General features: G+C 35.9%; 1 protein-coding gene across 5 annotated transcripts in view; it reads left to right on the forward strand.

The window, feature by feature from the left end:
• The window catches only part of LOC112051672 (poly(rC)-binding protein 3), a 326,225-nt gene that overhangs the window by 280,388 nt on the left and 21,710 nt on the right, over window positions 1–24,127 (forward strand). For 2 of the 5 annotated variants that reach the window (XM_024090405.2, XM_024090401.2), the window contains exons 1-4: window positions 15,800–16,002; window positions 16,394–16,605; window positions 22,906–22,962; window positions 23,897–24,013. In XM_024090405.2, coding sequence (XP_023946173.1) covers window positions 16,525–16,605; window positions 22,906–22,962; window positions 23,897–24,013 — 255 coding nt within the window. In that variant the 5' untranslated portion in view covers window positions 15,800–16,002; window positions 16,394–16,524. Of the gene's footprint in view, window positions 1–8,621; window positions 8,675–15,799; window positions 16,003–16,061; window positions 16,209–16,393; window positions 16,606–22,905; window positions 22,963–23,896; window positions 24,014–24,127 lie in introns of those variants that run through there. The other 3 variants (XM_052884856.1, XM_024090403.2, XM_052884857.1) reach the window with 3 other exon arrangements.

Below are 24,127 nucleotides of genomic sequence, written 5' to 3' on the forward strand. Positions count from 1 at the left end.
AGACAATAAATGCTAATTCAATCCAAGTTTTGGAAAGAAAACTAAAAACTCACGCCGCAAGTGAAAAGCCTTAAGAAAATATGCATGGAAACTGCGTTCCAGGTCTTTTTATCGCAACTAAAGCTGGCAGCTAAAAGTTGCCTTAATGCACTGTAAGCCACGTAAATGTACATGACTTTTGTTATTTCTCTTGAAAGATATAATTTGAAGTAAGAAGTTGCTTTTAGTGTTTGTAATATGATAACACTAGCGGACGCCCGCGACTTCGTCCGTGTGGAATTTAGTTTTTCACAAATCCCTCGGGAACCATGGTTTTCCCCAGAGTTAAAAAAGAGTAAGTAAGAGTAAAATCTATTCCCATTTAAAATTTTTGTAGTAGCGGTTCAGTAGTTGCAACGTTAAAGAGTAACAAACATCCAAACATCCATACAAACTTACGCGTTAATAATATAAGTAGGACTGTGTCATCTTTGAGTTACATACTACATATACTACACCATTACTATTTTAGTAATCCAAGTTATTTTTAATTGCTTTAAAGTTATGCGAGGCAGTGACGACCATATTAAGAATATAGTATATGTGCTGTAAATTGAAAATTACAGCCGAGGCGATATTGCTAGCCCGAGCCGTAGGCGAGAGTTACAAATAAGTAGAGGCTGTAATTATTAAAGTGCACGTATGTCATACGATGTTTTATAACATATTTGCGAGGAAACACACTTTGAACACACTTTCTGAAAATTAATATGTATCTTTGCCTGTTTTACAATAAGATAAAATTTTGATACGATAGTAATTATCTATCGGTCGATTTTTCAAGCACGAGGCTTTGAGCCTATTTACTCTACTATGATATTGAAATTAGTGAAATAAGAGACATTTTACGAGCAAATATGTTATAAAGTTAAGTTACAAAGTTCAATAATCACAAAAAATCCAAAGTCTTTTAGCTTTAGTATCTTTGTCTTCTTCACTCTTGACTAGACGGCTAGTTGACCTTAATTTTTTTATTACACCTAAAAAATTAAAAGGACTTATTTATTGGGCAGAGCCTTAAAATCCATAAAATCTCCGGAGGCATAACATCCATGAATGGTAGTAGTAAGATATTTGTAATTCGTGTCTCGTCAAATTTTTGTGTGTCGTGTCAAACTTTAAGCTGTTGTTCTTCGTTACTTTTTTTTGAGTTTTATATAATATTATATTGATAATTAAAGAATTATCACCATTTCTTAACAACAATATCCGAAGTTCTTAAAGTGCTTGTAGGCTAAGAGGCTAAGCCTTACTGAAATAAACTAATTATGACTTCTTTTAGCTCCCTCATTTCAACCATAATATATTACCTATTACAATCGACCTTATGACACTTATCTAGTTTTGTACGCAAATTAGTTTCCACAAGCTCCTGTTGTCCGCAATTCTGCACAAGCCTCCCAGGACCGCTATATAAATACTCTGAACACGGTGATCGATTTCAATAACCGCAGAACAGTTCGGGAACACGTTTAATCCGAATAAATGGTAGTTACATATTTGGCAATCGACGGCTCGCGTAGACGGTCCCGTGGAAATTGGAAACTAAAAATTCAGAGAGACTCTTCGGGAATTCTCATTGTAATGCGTGGACTGACTATGAGCTTTTTAGGAAGATTAGTTCACCAATAGCCTACTATAATGGTTTTAAAGGAGTAGATGGTTACACCCAACACGCTCCTTTGAAATTTGGCGGACTCAGTCTCAGAGGTCATCATAATCATCATTATCAACCCATATTCGGCTCACTGCTGAGCTTCAGTCTCCTCTCAGAATGAGAGGGGTTATAGAATTGGCAGACTTCACACACGTAGTGAATTAAGAAAATTCGCTGGTATGCAGGTTTCGTCACGATGTTTTCCTTCACCGTTTGAGACACGTGATATTTAATTTCTTAAAATGCACACAACTGAGGAGGTGCAAGCCCCGGACCGGATTCCAACCCTCCGGAATTGGAGGCACAGGTTCGACTGGGCTATCCACTGGGCTCAGAGATACCTCATTGATATTATGTATCAAAAAGCATGATTTTTAGTTATCAGATATCGAAACAATTCAACTAGTTAGTGCCGGGATCATAACTTTTTCTGTCCGTATTGTATTGGGGATAAAAAAAGGTTCTTATATCAGGTACGCAGAAAATCTCATATTTTTTTTACAATATTGACTGTCGGGGATGGAATCCCGTACCTTACTGAACCAACCAACCAACCAAAGCGAATACCACAAGTCCCCAATGAAATAGAAAAACCTATATCTACTCGCGCTGCAGCCGGAAAAACAAAAGAAAAATTTCTGTAAACTCGTTAACAGTTGAAAATTGATTTCTCGTATTTCCGGCCGATTGCTCCCAAAACTGCTTTGTTCTCTCAGGAGTCGAAACCATTAGTAATCCTCAGGAGTCTATGATTTATGTTAAGTACGAGATTTAACTTTCCTAATAACTTTAACCCGTTGCCGGGCGGTGTTTTATGGTTATAATAATATTGAAAATACAAGTAGGTAAGCCTTTGCGTAGGTTTACTTCTATACTAATATATGTAAATCTTATCCATGTCATTATTATTAGTAAATTTGACGTATTTTACTTGTACGAAATTGAGATTCTAAGTAACAAATGTCATCCAGTGCCCACTGACATCCATTCATGGATATCATACAGTATTAGGTAGATGACAGTTCATTTGATATTTACTAAAGGTTAGATTGTTGTCAAGGGTTAACTTGTAATCAATAAAAAAAAATTATTACTTATGTTGTTAGTAAAGACCAAATTAATGAATAGTTCTCCTTATAGTAAAGGGAATATGTAATTTATAACTAACCACCACGCCACTCCAAAGCGGGTTGGTGGGTTGGATAATAATGTTTAATTATTTTAAAGATCATTGTTAGATGTTAATGTTAATTACCAGAACCAATTGCTTAAAGTGCTCAATGCACGAGGGTGTAACACCAACGACTTCCCAAATCCACTGAGAATTTTTACTGAAAATTTCCTATAAGAAGCAAAAGCTCAGTTCCTTATAGCACGACCCAGGACCCGAACCCAAGAGGAAGTATCATATGCCACATAGTATAAGTCCACTATACCAATAGGGCATGCAGAGGCAATGTAAAGATGTAATTAATGAAAAAACCAATTTTTGATTGATAGTTTCGCTATTACTTGGCTTTCGACAGAAGAATCCCGCTTTTTTCACTCAATAAATCCCGACTTGGCAAAAAAAATGCATCGCTAGTGCCAATCCATTGTATGACAGAAAGAAAAACTCCACAGCTTCAAAAGTAGAAAAAAAATAATAGAACATTAACAGTAAGAACGTTTGAGTTATGATCACAGAGTGCCTACGTTAACATCGGGCCTTCTTGTGGTCCGTGTGGAATAGCGTGCCAGAATATTGCCTCTATTAATCAGAATACACGAAGAAAAGGCGGAAAGAAGAATGGAACTTCAAATGATTAGGCTACAATATAATAATACGGATAATTATTATCTAATAGCCGCAATAATTGACATTATTGATTGTAATTTAATAATCCTTTTTATGCTATTGCAGCACAAATATAGATTAATTGGGCTATGTACTAATGTACTGAAAAATTGGGTTGCTGGGATGGTTATGTCGAATTCCAAAAGTAAGTTAACCCTCCATAAATAAGTAACAGAACTCTATTTTTACGAGACACGACCAATAAAGCACTGCCATGGGGATGATGACGGTTTTTCAAATTCTACTTATAATAAGATGCCGATAGCAATTTTGTAGAAGTAACGGGGTCTTCGATCATTACCTACGGAGCTACAGGCGTCAATCAATTTTGCGGCGATGCCACAAATCGCTAAAAACGCTCCATACTAAATAAGTGAGATTGTTAAATTTATACGAGAGTTCAAAAAAATTAAAAATATCTTTATTAATTGTGCGTTTATGTTTATACTTTATATAATGAAAAATGTGTAGGTACAAGTTAGCCCTAGACTACAGTCTCACCTCAACTACTACAGTCGACAATGCACAAGGTCTATGACCTGCAGTGGATGTCCATCGGCTGATATGATGATAATGATGATGATGATCAACAATGCGCTTTCCTTTGCTTGATCGCCAATTCCAGCACCTTGGGACCTTGGGAGTATGGTCCCAGCATTGCCACTTCAGCTTTGGGACTCGTTCAGCTATGTCGGTAACTTTTTTTTTATTCTTTACAAGTTAACCCTTGACTACAATCTCCCCTGATGGTAAGTGATGCTGCAATCTAAGATGGAAGCGGGCTAACTTGTTAGGAGTAGGATGAAAATCCACACCCCTTTTGGTTTCTACACGACATCGTACTGGAACGCTAAATAGCTTGGTGGTCTTTGACTTTGCCGGTAGAGTGGTAACTAACCAAGGTCATTAACCAAAGCCTCCGACCAGCCAAATAATAATAATAATTAACTGCATCATAAAATACGTTCTTCATGCATACTAAATGAATATAAAAGGTCTCTGCTTAGATAAAAAAAATACCATAATGTTATTTAAATAAGTTAGTTACCTGAGCTCGAACTACGTCACGTCTTTTACGGAAAAACCTGTAAATTACAAGGATTATGCGCTTTTAAAGCTAATTTTACTGGAAACTCTATACAGAACGAATTTATCCATTAAATAACACTTTTATATTATAATCCTTTAACTTCTTAATTTAATATATTCAGTATTTAAAAGCTCTATAAATGTTAAATAGTTATATATACTATTTAAACTAAAATATCAGCTTACATTTTCAACTTATCATCTTTTCTCCCTCCTAGGGTTCTCTTTAAGAATTATTACCAAGAATTTTTTTCTTTTTTTTTAGACCAGGAGGTTTTAGACCAACAAACCTCCAGGCAACATCTAGAATCTGCACAGTTTTCTGAGTTCAAAAGTGTGAATAATATGGTCCTCTTATTATGCATACTCAACTCCTCAGAGCGCCTGGTCTAATAGCAGCAACTTAATTGCCTTACTCTGTCACCTACATGTTTTACATTGAAATACTATTTGTTTACTATGTTATCTTCACTCTAATATATATATTATGTTTTACATAAATATATATTCACTTTATATTTACACTTTCTCCGTATTGTTACTTTCAGTTCTTGAACAAGATCAGGACTTTATATAAGCTGTTGCTTTATGGGTCAGTAAATAAAAAAGTATTCAATTCATACGCTGGTTTATATAACATTCTACTGGTAAATGTGTTGTGGTTGATTTCACAATACCATAGAAACGACGATATACGTGCAATCCAAAACAGGAACATTCTACGGAGATATTGCCAGTAAAATTATTAGTAAATTTTATTTTCCCGCCATCATTATATTCTCATAGACCCTGAATCTATGTAGATACAACAGAAGTTCACATATATCCCCGCAGAAAAAATATGGTAATTAAACCTGATACATAAATTTGGCATGCACCTCCAACTTTGCAGTTGTGTGCATTTTAAGAAATTGAATATCACGTGTTTCAAACGCTGAAGGAAAACATCGTGAGGAAACCTGCATACCAGAGAATTTTCTTAATTCTCTACGTGTGTGATGTCTGCCAATCCGCATTGGGCCTTCGTGGTGGACTTGGGCCTAACCCTTTTCATTCTGAGAGGAGACTCGAGCTCAGCAGTAAGCCGAATATGAGTTGATAATGATGATGATGATGACATAAGTTTTGTTTTGTTAAGATTGGACGTTAAACGTAAAAAACTGCAAACACAAATGAGTCCCTAACTTTAATTCTAAACCATAATAAATTATTGAACCAGTATAGTTTCTAAATAAATATTATATTTAGGGTACTTATTGATATTCCAATTCACTGCCGGGTACACATATCGTCTAGAAATCTCTGTATGAAGCCAATTTCAATGCGGAAACCAATCAAGCGCTTGAATCGCTCTAGGATGTTTAAGTGGGTATATTATTCATCGTGCTCACGATCGAATCGCAAACACGGGCCAAGGAAACCTCCGAACTACGCCATGTTTGTTTATCCCGCAATGCTACGCTACCTTGTTGCTTTTTATTGTTGTATCGGCGATCTCTTTGTAGTAGTTTTGTATGTTGCTTTATAAACGGGCGTTAGTTTCAGTTTGAAGGCTCTACGGTTATCAAGTCGGACTTGAACCCGAGAGGATTCTCCGTTCGTTTGACTATAGTCGAACCCACTTTTAATAGTCTAAGAGACAGTAAAGCCAGATTTTCGTCATTTTATTACGAAAATCTGGCTTTACTGTGATACTCTAACAGCTCATATTGGCTACAGAGTTTGGATCGTGGTAGCTTTGGGATGTAATTTCCAAATACCCTCATTCGTTCAAAAACAACACATTACACTAACATTAAAAAAGCCGAAAGTTTGTGTGAGTGTGTATGTTTTTTTTCTCCTTTACGCTGCGGCTACTGAAGCGATTTGGCTGAAATTAGAAATTGATAGATTTTATTCCGGATTAACATTTACTATGCTACTTTTGAAACCGGAAAAATCTATGGTTCCCGCGGCATTTGTGAAAAACTGAATTCCAAGGGGACGAAGTCGCGGGTGTTCGCTAGTTTTTTTTTAAACAGTAATATAAAAAAATCTATAACTATATACCTTATGCCCTGGGTCATGTCAGCTTTGGGCGTAGATATGGCAAATTAAGATACAACTACTTATATCTTGATTCTTCACTTAAAATAATTTTCTAGTGTCACTACAACATAGTAGTAAAACGTGTAGAATACTCTCTGAAAACTTTGCATTTCGCGACTGGTAAAACTGAACAACCGAAAGAGACATTAAATTTTTGACCTGACAACGTCTTATAATTCGACGGAGCCGGTCGAAAATATGACGTCATACGTCGTACCTTCGCTCAAGGGCTGCCAACTTTTTTTGAAATAAATAAAGTATATCCTGGTGTATGACATGTATATTAAATATTATTTTAGAAAAACGAACATTTTCTTTTGAAAAATGCAACCATTCTATCAGTATTCGTATGACGTTGTCACGTTCAATTATCGTCAGAAAACCGACTTTACATACAACCGATTTTTTTGTCGTGATTTACTCTATAGCTAAAATTACCAAAATATTGTGTAATGCGCCCTAAAGACAAAGACTTCCTTATTTATTATTTGGTTATGAATAGATAGTTAATTTTGTTGACGTAACTTTAACGTTTCGGTCAAACGACGAACGAGCTTATGAATAAACAATATACTTACCCCATGTTATTAAACATTAATGTCTCCTTGAGCGATGCCTTTATAGGATTACGAGTATTAATAGGTTTAATATTAGATGGCAACATTATAAAGAAATAAAAACTATAATTCCATCTTAGATAGCATCATCACTTACCATCAGGTGAGATTGTTACTTTAGAATGCCTAACCGAAAATAATCTCAATAATGGAATTTAAAAAGATTTTTTACTCAGAGATAAATCTCAAAAAAACTTTCTCAAGGAAGAAAGGTCCATTTTGGTATTCTAAGGGATTTGCATTAAACACGGCACAATAGGAGGTTTAAAAAAATCTGGCTACTTAAATCGGGAAGTGAATCCGTGCCATAGGATTATTAAGTTTAATTAGTTGAAGAACTTCTGAATGACGGCTATTGTATTAATAATTCCTTCATGAAAGATACCCATCACCTTTTTGCTCGCAGCTCGGATAAAAATTCAATTAGAATTAAAAGCGAATCTCTTGGTTGGCTTACTGGAAGAATTAAGAACAACGACGTTCGCTATTTTCGCAATCCCACTGAAAAATTGTATTTTACCATTTCAGTAGAAATAATATACATTCGATATTTTGAATGATATTCGAAATATCGAATGATATTTTTATGAGCCGTAATAGCCCAGTGGATATGACCTCCAACTTTTCAGTTGTATGCATTTTAAGAAATTAAATATCATGTGTCTCAAACGGTGAAGGAAAAACATTGTAAGGAAACCCGCATACCAGAGAATTTGCTTAATTCGCTGCGTGCGTGATATCCGCATTAGGCCAGCGTGGTGGACAATCGGGCTAATCCCTTTGATTCTGAGAGGAGACTCGAGCTCAGCAGTCAGCCGAATATGGGATGATGATTTTGATGAAATACTAATAAATAGGGCTCTGAGCCTCTTATGACTATGTCATCTAATTATACTCATTCATACTTATTGGACGCTCGAGTTTTTCATAAATTTATCGGGATAACTGGTTCACAGGACAGATTACCTATTATTATAAAAACGATGATGATGTTGGGATGTTCTTACTGGGGAATAGGTACACTCGAAAAGCGAAGTTGTCATAGAACATAATCTGTTTATTGTTACTTGATATAATAACTGTTGATAAACCAAGAAGAGAAAAAAAATTATTCATCGGGAATCACGGGTTTTTTCGGAATGAAAATTAGCTTAATGGTTCTTTTTTAATGCTCCCCTGTCTTCGAGTGAAAGTCCCACCATATACGTGTAAATTTATTTACAAATCACAGATTAATTTAATTTATATGTATACTAGTTTACCTATAAACATTAGAAATTTTTTATTGTTTCAGATACCTACACGACTACGTCGTCCAAGAATTCTGGTTCTTTGGAGTAATAACATGTAAGTATTTACCTCCTACCATTTACTGGTACTTAATCTTAGGGGATAATCTTAGTCGCTATGCAGTTTAACTTCAAAACTGTTAATTATATAAAAGAGTAAGCTAGGTGGCATGTCGAGTAAGATTTTTCTTGCACAACTTCGTCACAAGGCGATGTATTAAGATGTTATTACAAATAAGATGTTGTTTTTTAAAAGCCATTTTCAATAACCTGGCCATTTTCCTTGGTCTACAATATTAACTATACCCAAGTATTTTACCTCTAATATTGCCATCACTCATCAGCGTATTTTTAAAGGCCTACAAGAGGTCTCGTACCGCTCCACCCAGTTATTGTTAAGGAGTTGAGGAATCTACACTTGAAATTGTAGACGTGTATATTGATTTACCTAGGGCACACAGTCCAGTTAGGTAGGTCCAATTTCGAGAAGGAGGTAATCCGCCGAACCCAACTTGGTTGGGCAGCGTTCGGGAAACTTCGCGACATCTTTTCGTCCAAAATTCCTCAGTGCCTGAAGACGAAAGACTTCGAACAGTGCGTGTTTCCTGTCTGAGACTTGGTCGCTAACTATGGGCCTCATAAGAAGGCTCAGAGTCACTCAGCGGGCGATGGAGCGAGCTATGCTTGGAGTTTCTCTACGCGATTGAATCAGAAATGAGGATATCCGCAAAAGAATCAAAGTCACCGACATAGCTCAGCGAGTCGCGAAGTTGAAGTGGCAATGGGCAGGGCACATAGTTCGAAGACCCGACAGACGTTGTGGTCCCAAGGTGCTGGAATGGCGAACCCGCATCGGAGAGCGCAGTGTTAGTCGACCCCTTACTAGATGGACCGAGGACGTCAAGTGGGTTGCAGGGAGCGGCTGAATGCTGGCAGCTCGAGACCATGGTGTTTGGAAGTCTGTACAAGAGGCCTATGTGCAGCAGTGACGTTGATAATGATGATGATGATGACAAGAGGTCTCTCCCAATATAGCAAAGAGGATTTGCAACTTGGACGCACCACACTGTTTCAATGCAATCGGCAATCGGTGACAACATCTGTTTATGTATCTGTATTTTGTGTGATCGGTATAGCTGCCTGCACTCAGCAACTCCCTATGACTTTCTTGATGTCGTCCCCACCTGGCGATCTACCAAGACTGCGTTTATTAATGCGTGGCTCCATTCCAACACCTTCTAGAGTACAACAAAAAACACGATAAGTTCCCATAATTTACAGTATTCTTTAATCGTTTCCGTTAAGGCATAAGGAAGGAAATCTATAGATGCTTTAACGACTAACATCCGACATTGACGAACCAATTCCCATGGAACCGCTATGATCAAGTTACACTATTTAAGGTCATATCATTTACGTAAACATATACAGTATGATTGTAAAAATGAGTTGCCATATAAAAGACGGATTTACTAAAGTGGACCATGGCATTAGCAGAGCATGGATGATCACACCTTCAGCCTTCACACATTGTGGTATGTCTGGCTTTCGCAATATCTCACCTGACGGCCTCCGTGGCGCAGTGGTATGCGCGGTGGATTTACAAAACGGAGGTCCTGGGTTCGATCCCCGGCTGGGCAGATTAAGATTATCTTAATTGGTCCAGGTCTGGCTGGTGGGAGGCTTCGGCCGTGGCTAGTTACCACCCTACCGGCAAAGACGTACCGCCAAGCGATTTAGCGTTCCGGTACGATGCCGTATAGAAACCGAAAGGGGTGTGGATTTTCATCCTCCTCCTAACAAGTTAGATTGCTTCCATCTTAGACTGCATCATAACTAACCATTAGGTGAGATTGTAGTCAAGGGCTAACTTACTAAAAAAAAAAAACTCTCTAGTGCCTATTTATAGAAAAACAATACATAGACTCATAAGAGAAGCGGATGATCGGTAACAATTTATTCATATACATCGCTTACGTTTACCTACACCTTTTTGAACAAAGCGCTCACGTGGAAAACTGGTGGCACTCGAAACAACAATTCATTAATATAAACCCTCCCGACAGGTCGTATTAGAGCCGCTCGTGAAATATAGGAATATCCTCGTGAATAATTTGTCGTTCTCGTTGACCGACGTCATGTGAACATACATACATATACATATGTATACACCTTGGTCGTGTTACATGTATAAACCGCGGGACGAAAACAGAAACCTAATACCCACGTCAGAATGGTCCCCTTTTATCTTTTTTGGGCGTTCGAAAATCCATGTCCTTACCTTTAATAGGTAGATAACGTATAAATTATTACATCAAAGAAAAATATCATTAACGATATATTCAATAGTTATTTTTTCAAAATCAAAAGTCGAGCTAGGTCGAGCTTGTTATATTTTTTCTAAAAACTTTCACTTTAATTTGTTTTTATAGAAAGACGGTTTGCTTTGAGTATTTTTACCGCACCATATTTTTTTAAAATTCAAAACTGACGAATTCTAGATAGGTACCTGCAAATTTCGTACGAAACTCGTCGTTTATCTGTTTCAGTAATATGGAAAACATGGATTTTTATTGCTATAATTTTAATAGAAATTATTTATCTAAAAAGCGAAAGGTCACTCATCATAAAAAGCCGCTTGACGTATCTAGATCTTGTAATTGTTTAACAAAACATAAAAAAACTTACATTGAATAAGTTACAATAGGGCGAAGCTCCTTTTAGGATGAACTTATATTTAGATAGATATAATACCTACGTGCGAGCCGTGATAGCCCAGTGGGTAGGAACCTCTGCCTCCGATTCGAATCCGGTCCGGGGCATGCACCTCCAACTTATCAAATAGCAATTAAATATCACGTATCTCTGCATACCAGAGAATTTTCTTAGTTATCTGCGTGTGTTAATTTAATTTAAAATTTATTAAAATAATTTAAAATTATTGGGTTAACCCCTCTCATTCTGATAAGAGACTCGAGCTCAGCAGTGAGCCGAATATGGGTTGATATTATTATTTATATAGATAAATTATATTAACTAAATCTATATAAATATATATTCGGCCGATAATGAATCAAAAGTTATTGTTATCAAGTTGTTTTTTGTTGTCCTAAAATCATGAAACTTGCCAAAAAGCAATAAAATATTAGGAAAAATCTAAGTCACCTTAGAAAAAGCTATGTGCGTACAACGGTGTCATACCGGCAAAGTTAGATTTGTCTCCCAATCAAGTTTCTCTTTATGTTTGGCTCCTTAATGTAAATCTATTACTTCACGTGCTTTAGTAATGTTGCCCACTTAGGGAACACTCAGGTCGGATCGGACCGCGAGTCCGAATTGCACTTGACCGGATTTTTCATGCTTCAGGAGGGCTATTCTGTAAGGATGTCTTGTATAACTCGCAAGTGCGATCTTTCTATAATATCGTGTTCGACAGAAAGTAAAAGAAGTGAATTCGAAACTCGCATTCACGTGATAGAATAGGCAAAACATCATTACAGAATAGGCCTCCTGGCATAAAAAAATTAGGGCCTAATTCAATCCCACTTTGGGGCTAGATAGCAATGTGTCTGTATTGGCCAAATATATTTATTTATCCAGTATCATTAATAGGAATGTTTTAATGGATGGATGAATGTTGGTGTGGGATATGGGATACTTTTTCACCTCGATATTTTCACAGGATTTACAGTTAGCTAATTCCCGCGATTTCGTCTGCGTGCTTTTTTTTAATTTATTTATTTTTACAATCCAGTAGGGCTGTAGGGATTCATTAGCTTTCGATCAAAACAGTAGGCTATGCCGGATGCCCTATTGTTGATATATTAATAGGTATATATTTATGTACTTAGCAAATTTATATTAGCAAATTTATAAAAGTATTGTCCAGTAGTTTGCGTGATTTAGTAGATACCTAACAATTTATCCATTCATCCAAACTTTCACGTTTTCTGTGGCGAAGTAAAGTTTACTGAAATTCCAACGAAATTAAAAAATAAATGCCTGTTACCTTTGAAATAACAATAGAAACTTAGGTAGGTACTCTAGCGGGCTTTGCCTTTCCCTGTCAGGTATCATAATAAGATAAGATAAGAATCACAGTTTCATAGTTTTTAATAGTATTTACTTAAACGAAATATAATTAAAGGCGCTTTGTTGTAAATTAAAGGGTCCCTTTCTATCCCTGCCTGAATGTTTGGCCTTTGTTCTAAACCCTTTTCACCTCTGGAGAATCCACTCGACGAGTAAACAGTTTGTTTTCAGTCACTAACCTATATCTACTTCACGTAGGTACCTTCCTAAACGCTTCTCTCAGCGAAAGATAGAGCTATTTTCAACCGACTTTATCGATAGAGTTATTATTAAAGAATTATTTTTTGACTCGTACCTACCTACTAGGCAGGTACCTACCATTGTTAAGCTACCACTAAGTTCACGTTGGCCCATCGCGATCTTTGGCCTCTAATGGCGTCTTTTTTCGATTAAATTCAAATTCAAAATTCATTTATTTCAAATAGGCATACTTTACAAAGCACTTTTGATAAGTCCTGTTATGGCATAGTTGAACTTAATCTAATGGTGGTACCTAATAATAGTTGAAAACTTAAAATTAAAGATACGAGGGTTCCGAACGCGCCATGAGTAAGTGCCATAGGCTCCTTAAATATGACATCAGCGGCGTCACCATAGTTTTAAGCGAGCACAGAAGCATCTGATGGGGCCTGGGTGATGTGGATGAAGGCAGAAATAGTAGATGTAAGTGGAACGTCCTCCAAGGGCGTCTCCTCTGTGACTCGGCTTCGGCTTAGAGAGGGTCATACCTACTAGAAGGGCGTTTTGGGAACAGTGTAGGTATCAGTACGGGCGCGCCCGACCCGAGATCGTGGGTTAAAAATCCCACGTCCGGGTGACAGAGGACCTACTTTGCACCTATAAAGGGCACGCCGGTAGTGCAGATCAGCAGTTGCTACGGCGTCATACGTTTTCTTGTGTAAAATGTCGATTTCTTGGGCAAATTATATGACGCTATTCACATTATCCCGGGTTTGGCTGAGCTGAGTATCCACTTGATTAAACGACTTTAGGATCCTGTGTAGGTAATGTCTAGTGTACCGTCGCCCGACGACTTCCGGCAAATCTGCTTGTCCGGTGTAGTGGGAACTCGGCCTAAAGCCGAGTTCGGACTACTTTAATATTTAAGTCGAGTACGAACAATTTTTGGGCGGTAAACCCAAAAATTGTTCGTACTTATTCGACTAAAATGCAACAGTAGTCTTTACGGCTTCTAAGTGGTGTTGTGTCGGTGCGAGACTCATTCTACAACAATGATTCTGACCCAAAATGTGTTGCTCACGCTTAATAGAATCTTTATCATTAAGTCTGTAGGGCATGCTTGAGCTATACTTTAGTTTTATATTTTCTGGTTTATAATCTCAAAAAGGCTAGAACTCAGAGCCGTAAAGCCATTTAAAAGAAATCTGATCAGAAAGAAGAACCAATCCAATGTTGCCAACCGAAGCATAAGAGCTTGAGCGTCACTGGCAAAGCATAGCGATAGCGAAGCTTCTATCTCACATGAAACAAAAAAGTCGAAAGTTATTAAGAAAAATATAGTTCTTTGTACTTTTGGGATTTTCTGCTTTTCTTGAATACTTGCAATGTCAATTAATTTGACAGAACAAAATGTTGTTTGGTATGCTTTGCTTTGCAGATACAACACGAAGTTGTTGATAAAAGCTGATGATAAAATTAACAAACCACTCAACTCTCGTAAATCCAGTCCATTAGTAATTAGTATGTAGATCCTGAACAAAACACAAAGCACTTTAATCGATGTTTAAGTTGCATCTATACTTAAATGCTTATGCGACGATTTTAACCTGACTAAGTACAATAATTTAGTGGGTTAAATAACTTATGTAATTATTGTAATAATCAATTACCTACTAAAATCATCTCCATCAACTAGGTACCTACTTACATTGAAACCATAAACAGAAACTTACCACTAAATTATTATAAACTAGCAGACGCCTCGTGGTTTCACCCGCCTAGTTCATGTTACCTTAGGAAAACGGGAAATAAATGAATTTTGAATTTGAATTTGAAAAAAATTTAATTTGAATTAAAAGAATTTTCTAAATCACTTTAATAGATGTAAGTACTTTAAAAATTAACTATTAATATTCGACGAGTATACAAGTACTTTCGAAACGTCAAGCAATAATATTATTAGCTATTGGTTACAATAATAAGTCAAAAACATAAAATTGAAGTCCTTGCGCTTTCGTCGATACAACTAGCAACTAGGTAGTAGGTACCTACCTGCATCCACGAAAACAGGTTAAAATAAAATGCTAACAATATGCCACATTCTTGTACTCGTATAACAAAATCATCGTAAGTGGCAAGCGACGAGTAAAATATTTGTGCTCACATAATTAACCGATTATGGCTATAAATACTGGACGCCAGCCGTGTTGAATTAATAATATATATTACACGAAAGAACGCCTGTGGAGTTACCATACATATTAACATATATACCATGTTATGTAGGTAGGTACATTTTTCTAACTAACCTTGTTAAATCTACCTTTAACAAATGCAAAAAATCTGCTTTATGGTTTCTTTGTCTGTCCGTCTGTTTTTTTTCACAGCAAATGGCAGAACCGATCAAGATGAATTTTGGTATCCTAATAAATGAGACCTAAGAGCAGAACATATGCTACTTTTTTCTTGAAATGAAATGAGAATTTATTTCATTTCATTCAATTCATTTAAAAATAGAAGGGGGTAAAATAGGGGTTGAAAGTTTGTATGTAAAGTCCTTCATTTTTAAGAGTTACAGTTATAAAAATGCATAAATCATGACAGAAATACGAAATATTTTGTAATTCAAAATTTTTTAACATTCAACCCATAAGGGTTTGAAAGAGAATGATGAAAGCTTACACTAATTATTCGCAGACGAAGTTGCGGTCGTCCGCTAGTTTAAAATATAGTGTACACACTGGTACTCTAGCATCATAATTTAAAAAAAAAATATTTGATTTCAAATATTAGAGTTTATTCCGTGGACGCCTAGCTTATATTCCATAGACTATTATAGTACCAACCTACTGGTTGAAAAACCTGGCATCCAAGCCGAGCAAAACAAAATGTAACAGAGTATAGCACGCAGCTACAGCGCAGAGCCGGAGAGACTTCAGTTGTCTATGACAGCTTCAAGCTACAGACGCGTCATTTGCGTCGAATTTTATTAGTTTTTTAATTAAAAAGTGAAGAAAATTGTGATAAGTGTGATTTTATACAAATCTTCGTGATAATATTAGTGTTAAGATTTGTTATGTTATCGTTGTTCGTCGGAATAAATAAATTAACGAGGTAAGAATGCTGCGGCGACATCGTCTGGAGGTTTTGTTTAGAAATTGCGGGATCGATAACCCGGTCGGCTAGCCATGAGGCGCGACGCGGAGGTTATGTTGCGAGGCCCGGCTCGCGAACCAGTATCCGAGTTCAAGTAACGGTCCCGCGGCGCTCCGCGAGCCGACTCGTGTTACGGCCGCCCGATCCGGTCGCACCTAGGACAAGTTAGTTTGTAATAGCGACTAGATCCTCATTAGCCGCCCTCATTCCGTTGCGCTTGTCACAGACCATCATTGTAAATAATTGAGTACTTAGCTTCGCTTTGTGACGACGACTACTCCCCATGCCCCGCACCTTTAGCGCTCGCAACCTTTGGACGTTCCTTATGAGATGTGCGCCTGTTTTCCAGCTTACCCTGCCTGCAGTGAGTGCCAAGAGCCCCCGAGTCCCAGCCATTAGATTGAGTGGAGTGTTCCCTGCCCACACGTAGCCCCATACGCAGTCAAAATTCCGCGAGACTCGACGGACTCCTCCTCCAGCATGGAACTGGAGAAAGCCCCCACTCTCCATGAAGAGGACTCCAAAGTCACCCTCACAATCAGACTGATTATGCAGGGGAAGGTAAGATTCTACACTTGATCTGTGCAACACTGTCTTGTTATGTGTTTTAAGATGTTCTCATTGTGAAAGTGTCCACTTTACCTTCTTCTGAACTCAACCTCGTGATGCATGTGTAGCTTGTAGACCTGCCATTTGCAATACTACCTTACAAACAAACCATTTGTGTTTGTCAGGAAAATTTTAAATTATTCAAACAAAATCAGTGATTAAATTCTAATTTTAATTTTATTCATTACATTTCCTCAATGTAATGTAAAGGTTATTTATTTTGATTATTATTTGGCATGCAAAACTAGATAAAGTAGAAGTAATGCAATTACTAAATATATACTTATATATAATGTTGTAGAATATTTGTTGCTTATAATGAAAAATTAATGAACATTTAATGTTTCTATATAAATTAAAATATAATTTATTTATAACGAGTTGTGAGTTTCCAAAGTATGTTAATCTAATATGACATTGATATTTAAATCTTGTTAGGAAGCTAACACTTGTATGGATGCCTAGCGCAATATCCTGTTTGTGTATTGCCCTGTCCACTTAACTAGTACTTTGCCTTCAATAAAATATACTCCATTAGTTTTATATATGTATAATATAAAAATATATGTGTGAAATGTGTTGCTAAGTCCAAATCTCAAGAAGCGCTAACCCAATTCGGCTAATTATTTTTTTTAAATATTCTTTGATGTATGTTGTTTTTACAGAGGGTTTTTTTTGTGTTGTAATTTTAGTATAAGGGTAGGTTAGGTAACCCTACCCATAGGTGCAAGTAGGGTAGGGTAGGTGTAGAGTGGGAGTACAAATAGATAGGGGTAGGGAATGAGTAAAGCAAAGCTTGACCAGGACTGCTAGTTACTTATAAATGTTTATATTACATGCAATATAATACTGTCTCATTAAAATTATAGTCATCACATTAAAATTTAGCAGAAACTATTCAGATTCAGAAAATCTCTTAGTAAGGTAATTTATAAATGTATGATGAAATATAAAAGATGCTACATAATGAAAACTAAATAATTTATGTTGAGTTGGACATACAAGTAAATTATTCATTCTCTTGATTAAATAAGTTAAAGTTCTACATAAATTACAAATTTAGTTTACACAACTGTACTCTTACGTAATTCACTATTGCCCAATATAATTATTGTGCCAGGAAATTACCAGCTTTGTTTTAAATTAATTTTGTAAGAGTTGCTATTTTTAAAAAAGTACTTTATATTCTACTAGTCAACGTCCTGTGGTTTCATTTCATTTCATTAGTTCTCATTCCCATGAGAATATGGGGATAAAATATAGTCTCTGACACTCACAAACAATGTAGCTTTCTAGTGGTAAAAGAATTTGTAATATTGGTTTATTAGATCCAGAGATTACCCACTACTAGACCACAAACTTTAACTCTTTATAATATTAGTATAGATAGAAATTATCCACATTATTGTGGGGAATTTCACAAAAGAGTATTTAGGGTGGACAGTGCACTTTTACATCCATGAATTGCAGATCACTCACTAATTTTATACCAGTTTATGACATAATATAATTGTAATTAAATGCCAAATCACTAAATACATATTACCATAACTTATCTTATCTTGGGACTTAAAATGTTCATGGAGGTAAAGGAAAAAATTATAAAACTTTAAATAATCGCCGGGAAAACCTTAAAACGACCCTTTTTTTTCCTATACTAACATTTAATAGTCAATTACTTAAAGGTAGGGTAGAGGTAAGCTAGGGGTAGGGGTAGGGATAGGGAAGAATTGGACATTTGAGTAAGTCAAAGCGAAGCTTGACCGGGGCCGCTAGTCATATCTAATATAAGGATACATAATACAGAAACTTATTAGGTATCACACTCTTGACAAAGTGGTTGTGGTCATAATATCAGGTGATGTTGCAAGCTTCACCACCCATTGCCATTCCTTTTGTACAGCTGTTCAAAGAAACTTGATTTATAGCAGTTTTTACTTGGTTAGTTGAGCACATAGTGTCTGACATTCCTTGTACTAGAAGGTGTAGAACACCATGTTCTACATAATATGTGTCTCTGATTTTGTGATATTTTTCTTTCTCTGTATCCTTTTTAGTCTAAGAAACTTATAGCTAGCTGATGCCCCGCGGTTTCACCCGTGTAGTTCTGGTCCTGTGAGAATATAGGGATAAAATATAGCCTTTACTCACAAATAATGCGGCTTTCTAGTGGTAACAGAATTTTAAAAAATTGGTTTAGTAGATTTAGAGCTTACCCCCTACAATACCACAAAGTTTTTAAAGTTTTCTTAATAATATTAGTATAGATATCTAATTCCAAGTTAATACAAGTAGCAATAATCACAAACAGAATAAATGATTCTATAATCCCTTAAGCCCCAATGGATGTACAGAGACAACTGTGTAAATATCTTCGCTCAAATAAAGATAGCATGACCTACACTCACTATAAATCATAGTAATGACCATACTAACAGCAAACCTTAGCTTGAGTACGTGGTTTTATTGATAGTGACTGCTAATTGCTGTTGTAGTAAAATATTGACTGGATTATTGCTCTCTGAGCCATTTGTTCTCTTGTAACTGTTTTATTTTGACAAAGGGGAAAATGGTTGGATTACATTAGAGATACCTACAACTGAAGTGTGGTGTAGAAGACAGTAAAGCTTTTTGCATACTGTTTGCCACACAGTATAGGAATGAGACCTAGAATAAGTGATTGTTATTATCACAACTACAAATTATAACAATGTAATAATTTACATTACATATTCCTTTGATTTAAATAATAATAATTATACATGAAAATAATAAATTCAAATCTTACTTTGTAACTGAAAGTGGTACATTCTGTTTTGAAATTTCAAGGTGGTTAATGTAAACAAAACTAAATAACGTGTAACGTGTTTGTTTAATACAAACACTAAGTGAATAAAAATGATTTCTCAACCTTAATACATTCATTCATCATACAGATATTCAGTCAACACTTTCTTATTTTTGTTTATATATAATTTTTTCATGCTTAATCTATAAAATAGTTAAAATGTAAAAGAAATTCGTGTTATAGCTTGGCAACTTCGTTCGTAGCACTGCCGTAGGTCCGCGCGGGCCGCGGGGTGTGTAGCGATGAATGAAAACCCACGACTGATGCACCTCACTTTCTCACACGCACGATTTCGCACCCGCGCAGTCTTTCCCCCCGTTGCCCGCATATCACGGGAGTGTCATCAACAAACTTGCCAGACTATAGTGACACTATTTAAACCTGAAGAACTGCTACACTGATTTGACTGGAAAATTGGTGAAAAAGTAGCTTAGACGGACATTGGCTACTTAGGGTAGGGATAGGGTGGAGTAGGGTAGGTGTATTGTAGGGTAGTAGAATTATAAAAGATGCAATAATTTTTAACTTATATCTTCTATATGAACCTTTCCTTGTCCTATTTTAATTATTATGTCCAAATGATGCTGGTGTTCAGAATTAGTGTCTGTTTTGTGTGATCATAGTACCACTATATAGCTGATTAAATAGCCAGAACTTTGAATACATTGTCATTTAGCAGGTAGTTAGTGATAAAAATAACATTAATTCTTCAATTTACTTTTATAGCATCCAAATATTTTACTCAATAGTTTCTAAATTAACTCACCTAGATGTCTGTCACAGCTGCAAATTGTATTGATGTGGAACTACCTATGTGATGTGTCTAGTTCCCAGTTTTAATTGGCTGTAATCCAATATAAAGTATCTCTGGCAAGTTGCCAGCTATTGGCATTCTCCATGTTCGTCAAACATCAATTTATTTCTTTTTCTAATTGAAATAATGCTGCTGATATTTCAGTTTGTTCTAAGTCTTTTGTTTTTTGTTGATAAACTGTTTATGACATTCCCTTTGTTGTAGGACTTTTAACTTGATACAACACTAAATAAACTTAAAACAGCATAAAGTATTTTCTTTATTTAACTGACTTAAAAAAATGATATTCACAATTCATTGAAATATTTTATTTTTTAACTTTCATAGTTAGATACACAGGATACTTAATTACTAAATAGCTTATTAAATGAATAAGCTAGTCCAAAAAACTTAAATTTTTTTAATCTATATTTATTTTTTATATATTTGATTGACATATTTTCGACAATATTGATCAATAAAATATTTATTGTATGTACTATACATATTTTATTGATTACTAGCGGACGCCCGCGACTTCGTCCGCGTAAATTTCGATGTCAACTTTACTACTACCACTACCCTACCCTACCCCTACATCTACCCTACCCCTACCCCCACCCTATCCCTACCCTACCCCAAACCTACCCCTACCTTACCTACACCCTACCCCCATCCTACCCCTACCCCCATCCTACACCTACCCCCATCCTACCCCCATCCTACCCCTACCCTCCCCGTACCCTATCCCTTTCCTACCCCTATCCCACCCGTACCCCTATCTCACGCCTATTCTACCCCTACCCTACCACTTCCCTATCCTACCCGTACCTCTACCCTACCACTACCCTACCTCTACCCCTACCCTACCACTACCCTAAACCCGGCCCTAAACCTACCCTACCCCTACACTACCCCTACGCTTCCCTACCCGTACCCTACCCTACCCTGTAACTTCTCTATCTTACTCCTACCCTTAGCAAAATCGGTCCAGTCCTTCGAGAGTGGTGGTATGACCAAGAGAAATAGAGACTTCTATGCTAATAATATAAAGAGGTAAAGTTCGTGTGGTTGTAGGAAGTAATCTCTGGATCTACTGGACCGATTTGGAAAATTGTTTTACCAATAGAAAACGTGTCATAGGCTATGTTTGATCCCCATATTCACACGGGAACGGGAACTACGTAAATGAAAGCGCCCGACGTCATATAGCGGAATTTCTGCGTCTTATAGAAATTTTGTATTATCTCCGAAACTATTTAAGTAATTAAATTACTGTAAAGGGCAAATCTTATCTCCATAATATCCTTGTGATTATTAAATAATTTATTTTAATAAGGATTAAAGTTTAGTTGTATAAATAATGACGTAAACCTAAGTATATAAAATTAATAATTTTTAAAACACAAAAGGTACTATATCTGCTAAAATATAGAAGATAGATATATGGTGTCGCGGACTTTTTTGTAGAACTTTTAAAGATACATAATGTCTCCATACATTAATTTCAATTTTACACAATAATTAAGGCAGCGCATGCGAATAAGTCTGTTTAAGAGGATTTTCAGTCCGACCTGTATGACAAAAACTGTGATAACTCGGCTAATATATATGATACCAATATAAAATATAGCCTATAGCACTCCCCGATAATGTAGCATTCTACTGGTGAAAGAATTTTTAAAATCGGACCAGTAGTTCCGAAGATTACCCCATTTAAAAAATGTGACAAACTTACAAACTTACAAACTTTACCTCTTTATAATATTAGTATAGATAGCCTATAGCACTCCCCGATAATGTAGCATTCTACTGGTGAAAGAATTTTTAAAATCGGACCAGTAGTTCCGAAGATTACCCCATTTAAAAAATGTGACAAACTTACAAACTTACAAACTTTACCTCTTTATAATATTAGTATAGATTATTGTCGAAAATTAATAAAAGGTGTAAAATACTTATTCATCATAGCATACTTATTTACTTTGTTACTTATAAATGTTACTTTAAACAAGAAAATACTTCACAATAAATGGATATAAAATTAAATTTTATTTTGAATCAAATCAAAACTTTAACATAAATAACATTTACAAGTAATGACTAGTTTATCTGCATGATAATTATATTATGTACAGAAACTTAGATATGCTTGTCCTTATTTATATTATACATGTCATGTAGTGTGTACAAAGTTCTTTGAACTTACATAGAGTTGCACAGTTTCTATTTGTGTTGTTAAGATGTATCACTTGATGGAACAGAGTGACGTATGGACGTGCGAGCATTGTTCACATACTGAAGAAGTCAACCACAGTTGCTGCCAGGAAACGGGCCGGGCACTATGTCGCCGTCACACTAAAACTGTCATTGTGCATCCATACTATTATTGTATGTAGTAAAGAAATGCAATGCTCCGTCTATTAATGGACACCAGACAGGAAATCTTTTGTACGATATAAATCTTCGTGTGGCTGCATTAATTATGCGTGCATTCGTTGCACAATACTTGCCAATGCTTGCCACTCTGTTACACGAAAGTTATTTTAGTATGATATGAAAATATTTTCTCTTCTTATGAGTGAGTTGTTTGTTTTTTGTCTTTTTACAGGAAGTTGGCAGTATTATTGGCAAAAAGGGAGAAATTGTTAAAAGATTTAGAGAAGAGGTGAGTTAACAATGTATTATTAGACTAGCAGACATCCGTGACTTTGCCCGCGTGGAATATACAAAGGGGAATGACCCACCGTGCATTATATTATTGTTATATCTCACAGGGTAGCATTTTTAATTAAATCTTTTCAAACAATTATCGTCACTGGTTACACAAAACTTTGATAAATTGCATTCTCTGTCTATTGTTGAAAACCGCATGAAAATCGGTTCAGTTTTCGAGTTTATCGCGTACAGACGCGGGGGAGGACTTTATAATACGATGTACATATTATTATAACTTTTGCTGTGTATTTTATATTAGCTTAATTATTCATTTTCTTTGTAATCTTTCAAATATAACAATAATAACACTTAACCCATCAATTGCACAGGTCGACAAACACAAAGACTAAATTTGGCGTCAATGCATTCGAGCTTTGCAAGGCCAAATCAATTCTTGACAATATTGGAACGATATTAGCTTTGTCATTTCATTTGAAATTCGTATTATATTACAACACAACAAAACTAGTTACTTCTTTCAAGATAAAAAGTCCTTGTTCGTTTTTGTATTCCATTCATCATCATTATCAGCTTATTTTTAAAGCCTCCTTCTTGGTAGGAACAGCATGGTGAGCTTGTATATTAAGCTTAGTCAGATGCTTTGGGTTGGTGACCTTAGAGTCATAATTTTTGAACATGTAATGATGACTATCATAGTATATTATGTTGACTGGGGCCGATGACTCAACATTCTTACTGGAGGCAGAGGTCATATCCACTGGGCTATCACGGCTCTCAATCAGAAAAATTTTATCGAATCACTCGAGTAGTTAGGCACAATAAACTAACAAAGAGACTAACTTATTACTCATATAATATTTGTTATGGTATTATATTGATGTGAGGATATGGTTTTAGTTTACTTAAAAATTGTTTTGTTGCAGTCTGGAGCAAAAATCAACATATCAGATGGATCGTGTCCAGAGCGCATCGTCACTGTCACAGGCAACACAACTGCCATATTCAAAGCTTTCACTCTCATCTGCAAGAAATTCGAAGAGGTAAAAAATATTTATTTGTTATTCTATATATTAAATATTGGTATTCAATATGCCATATAAATCTATTGTTTCCTCAGGCAATTGATAGATTCTACGATTGAACCACAAGTGTAA

The sequence above is a fragment of the Bicyclus anynana genome, chromosome 12 (genome assembly GCF_947172395.1).
Source record: "Bicyclus anynana chromosome 12, ilBicAnyn1.1, whole genome shotgun sequence".
NCBI classification, from domain to species: domain Eukaryota; kingdom Metazoa; phylum Arthropoda; class Insecta; order Lepidoptera; family Nymphalidae; genus Bicyclus; species Bicyclus anynana.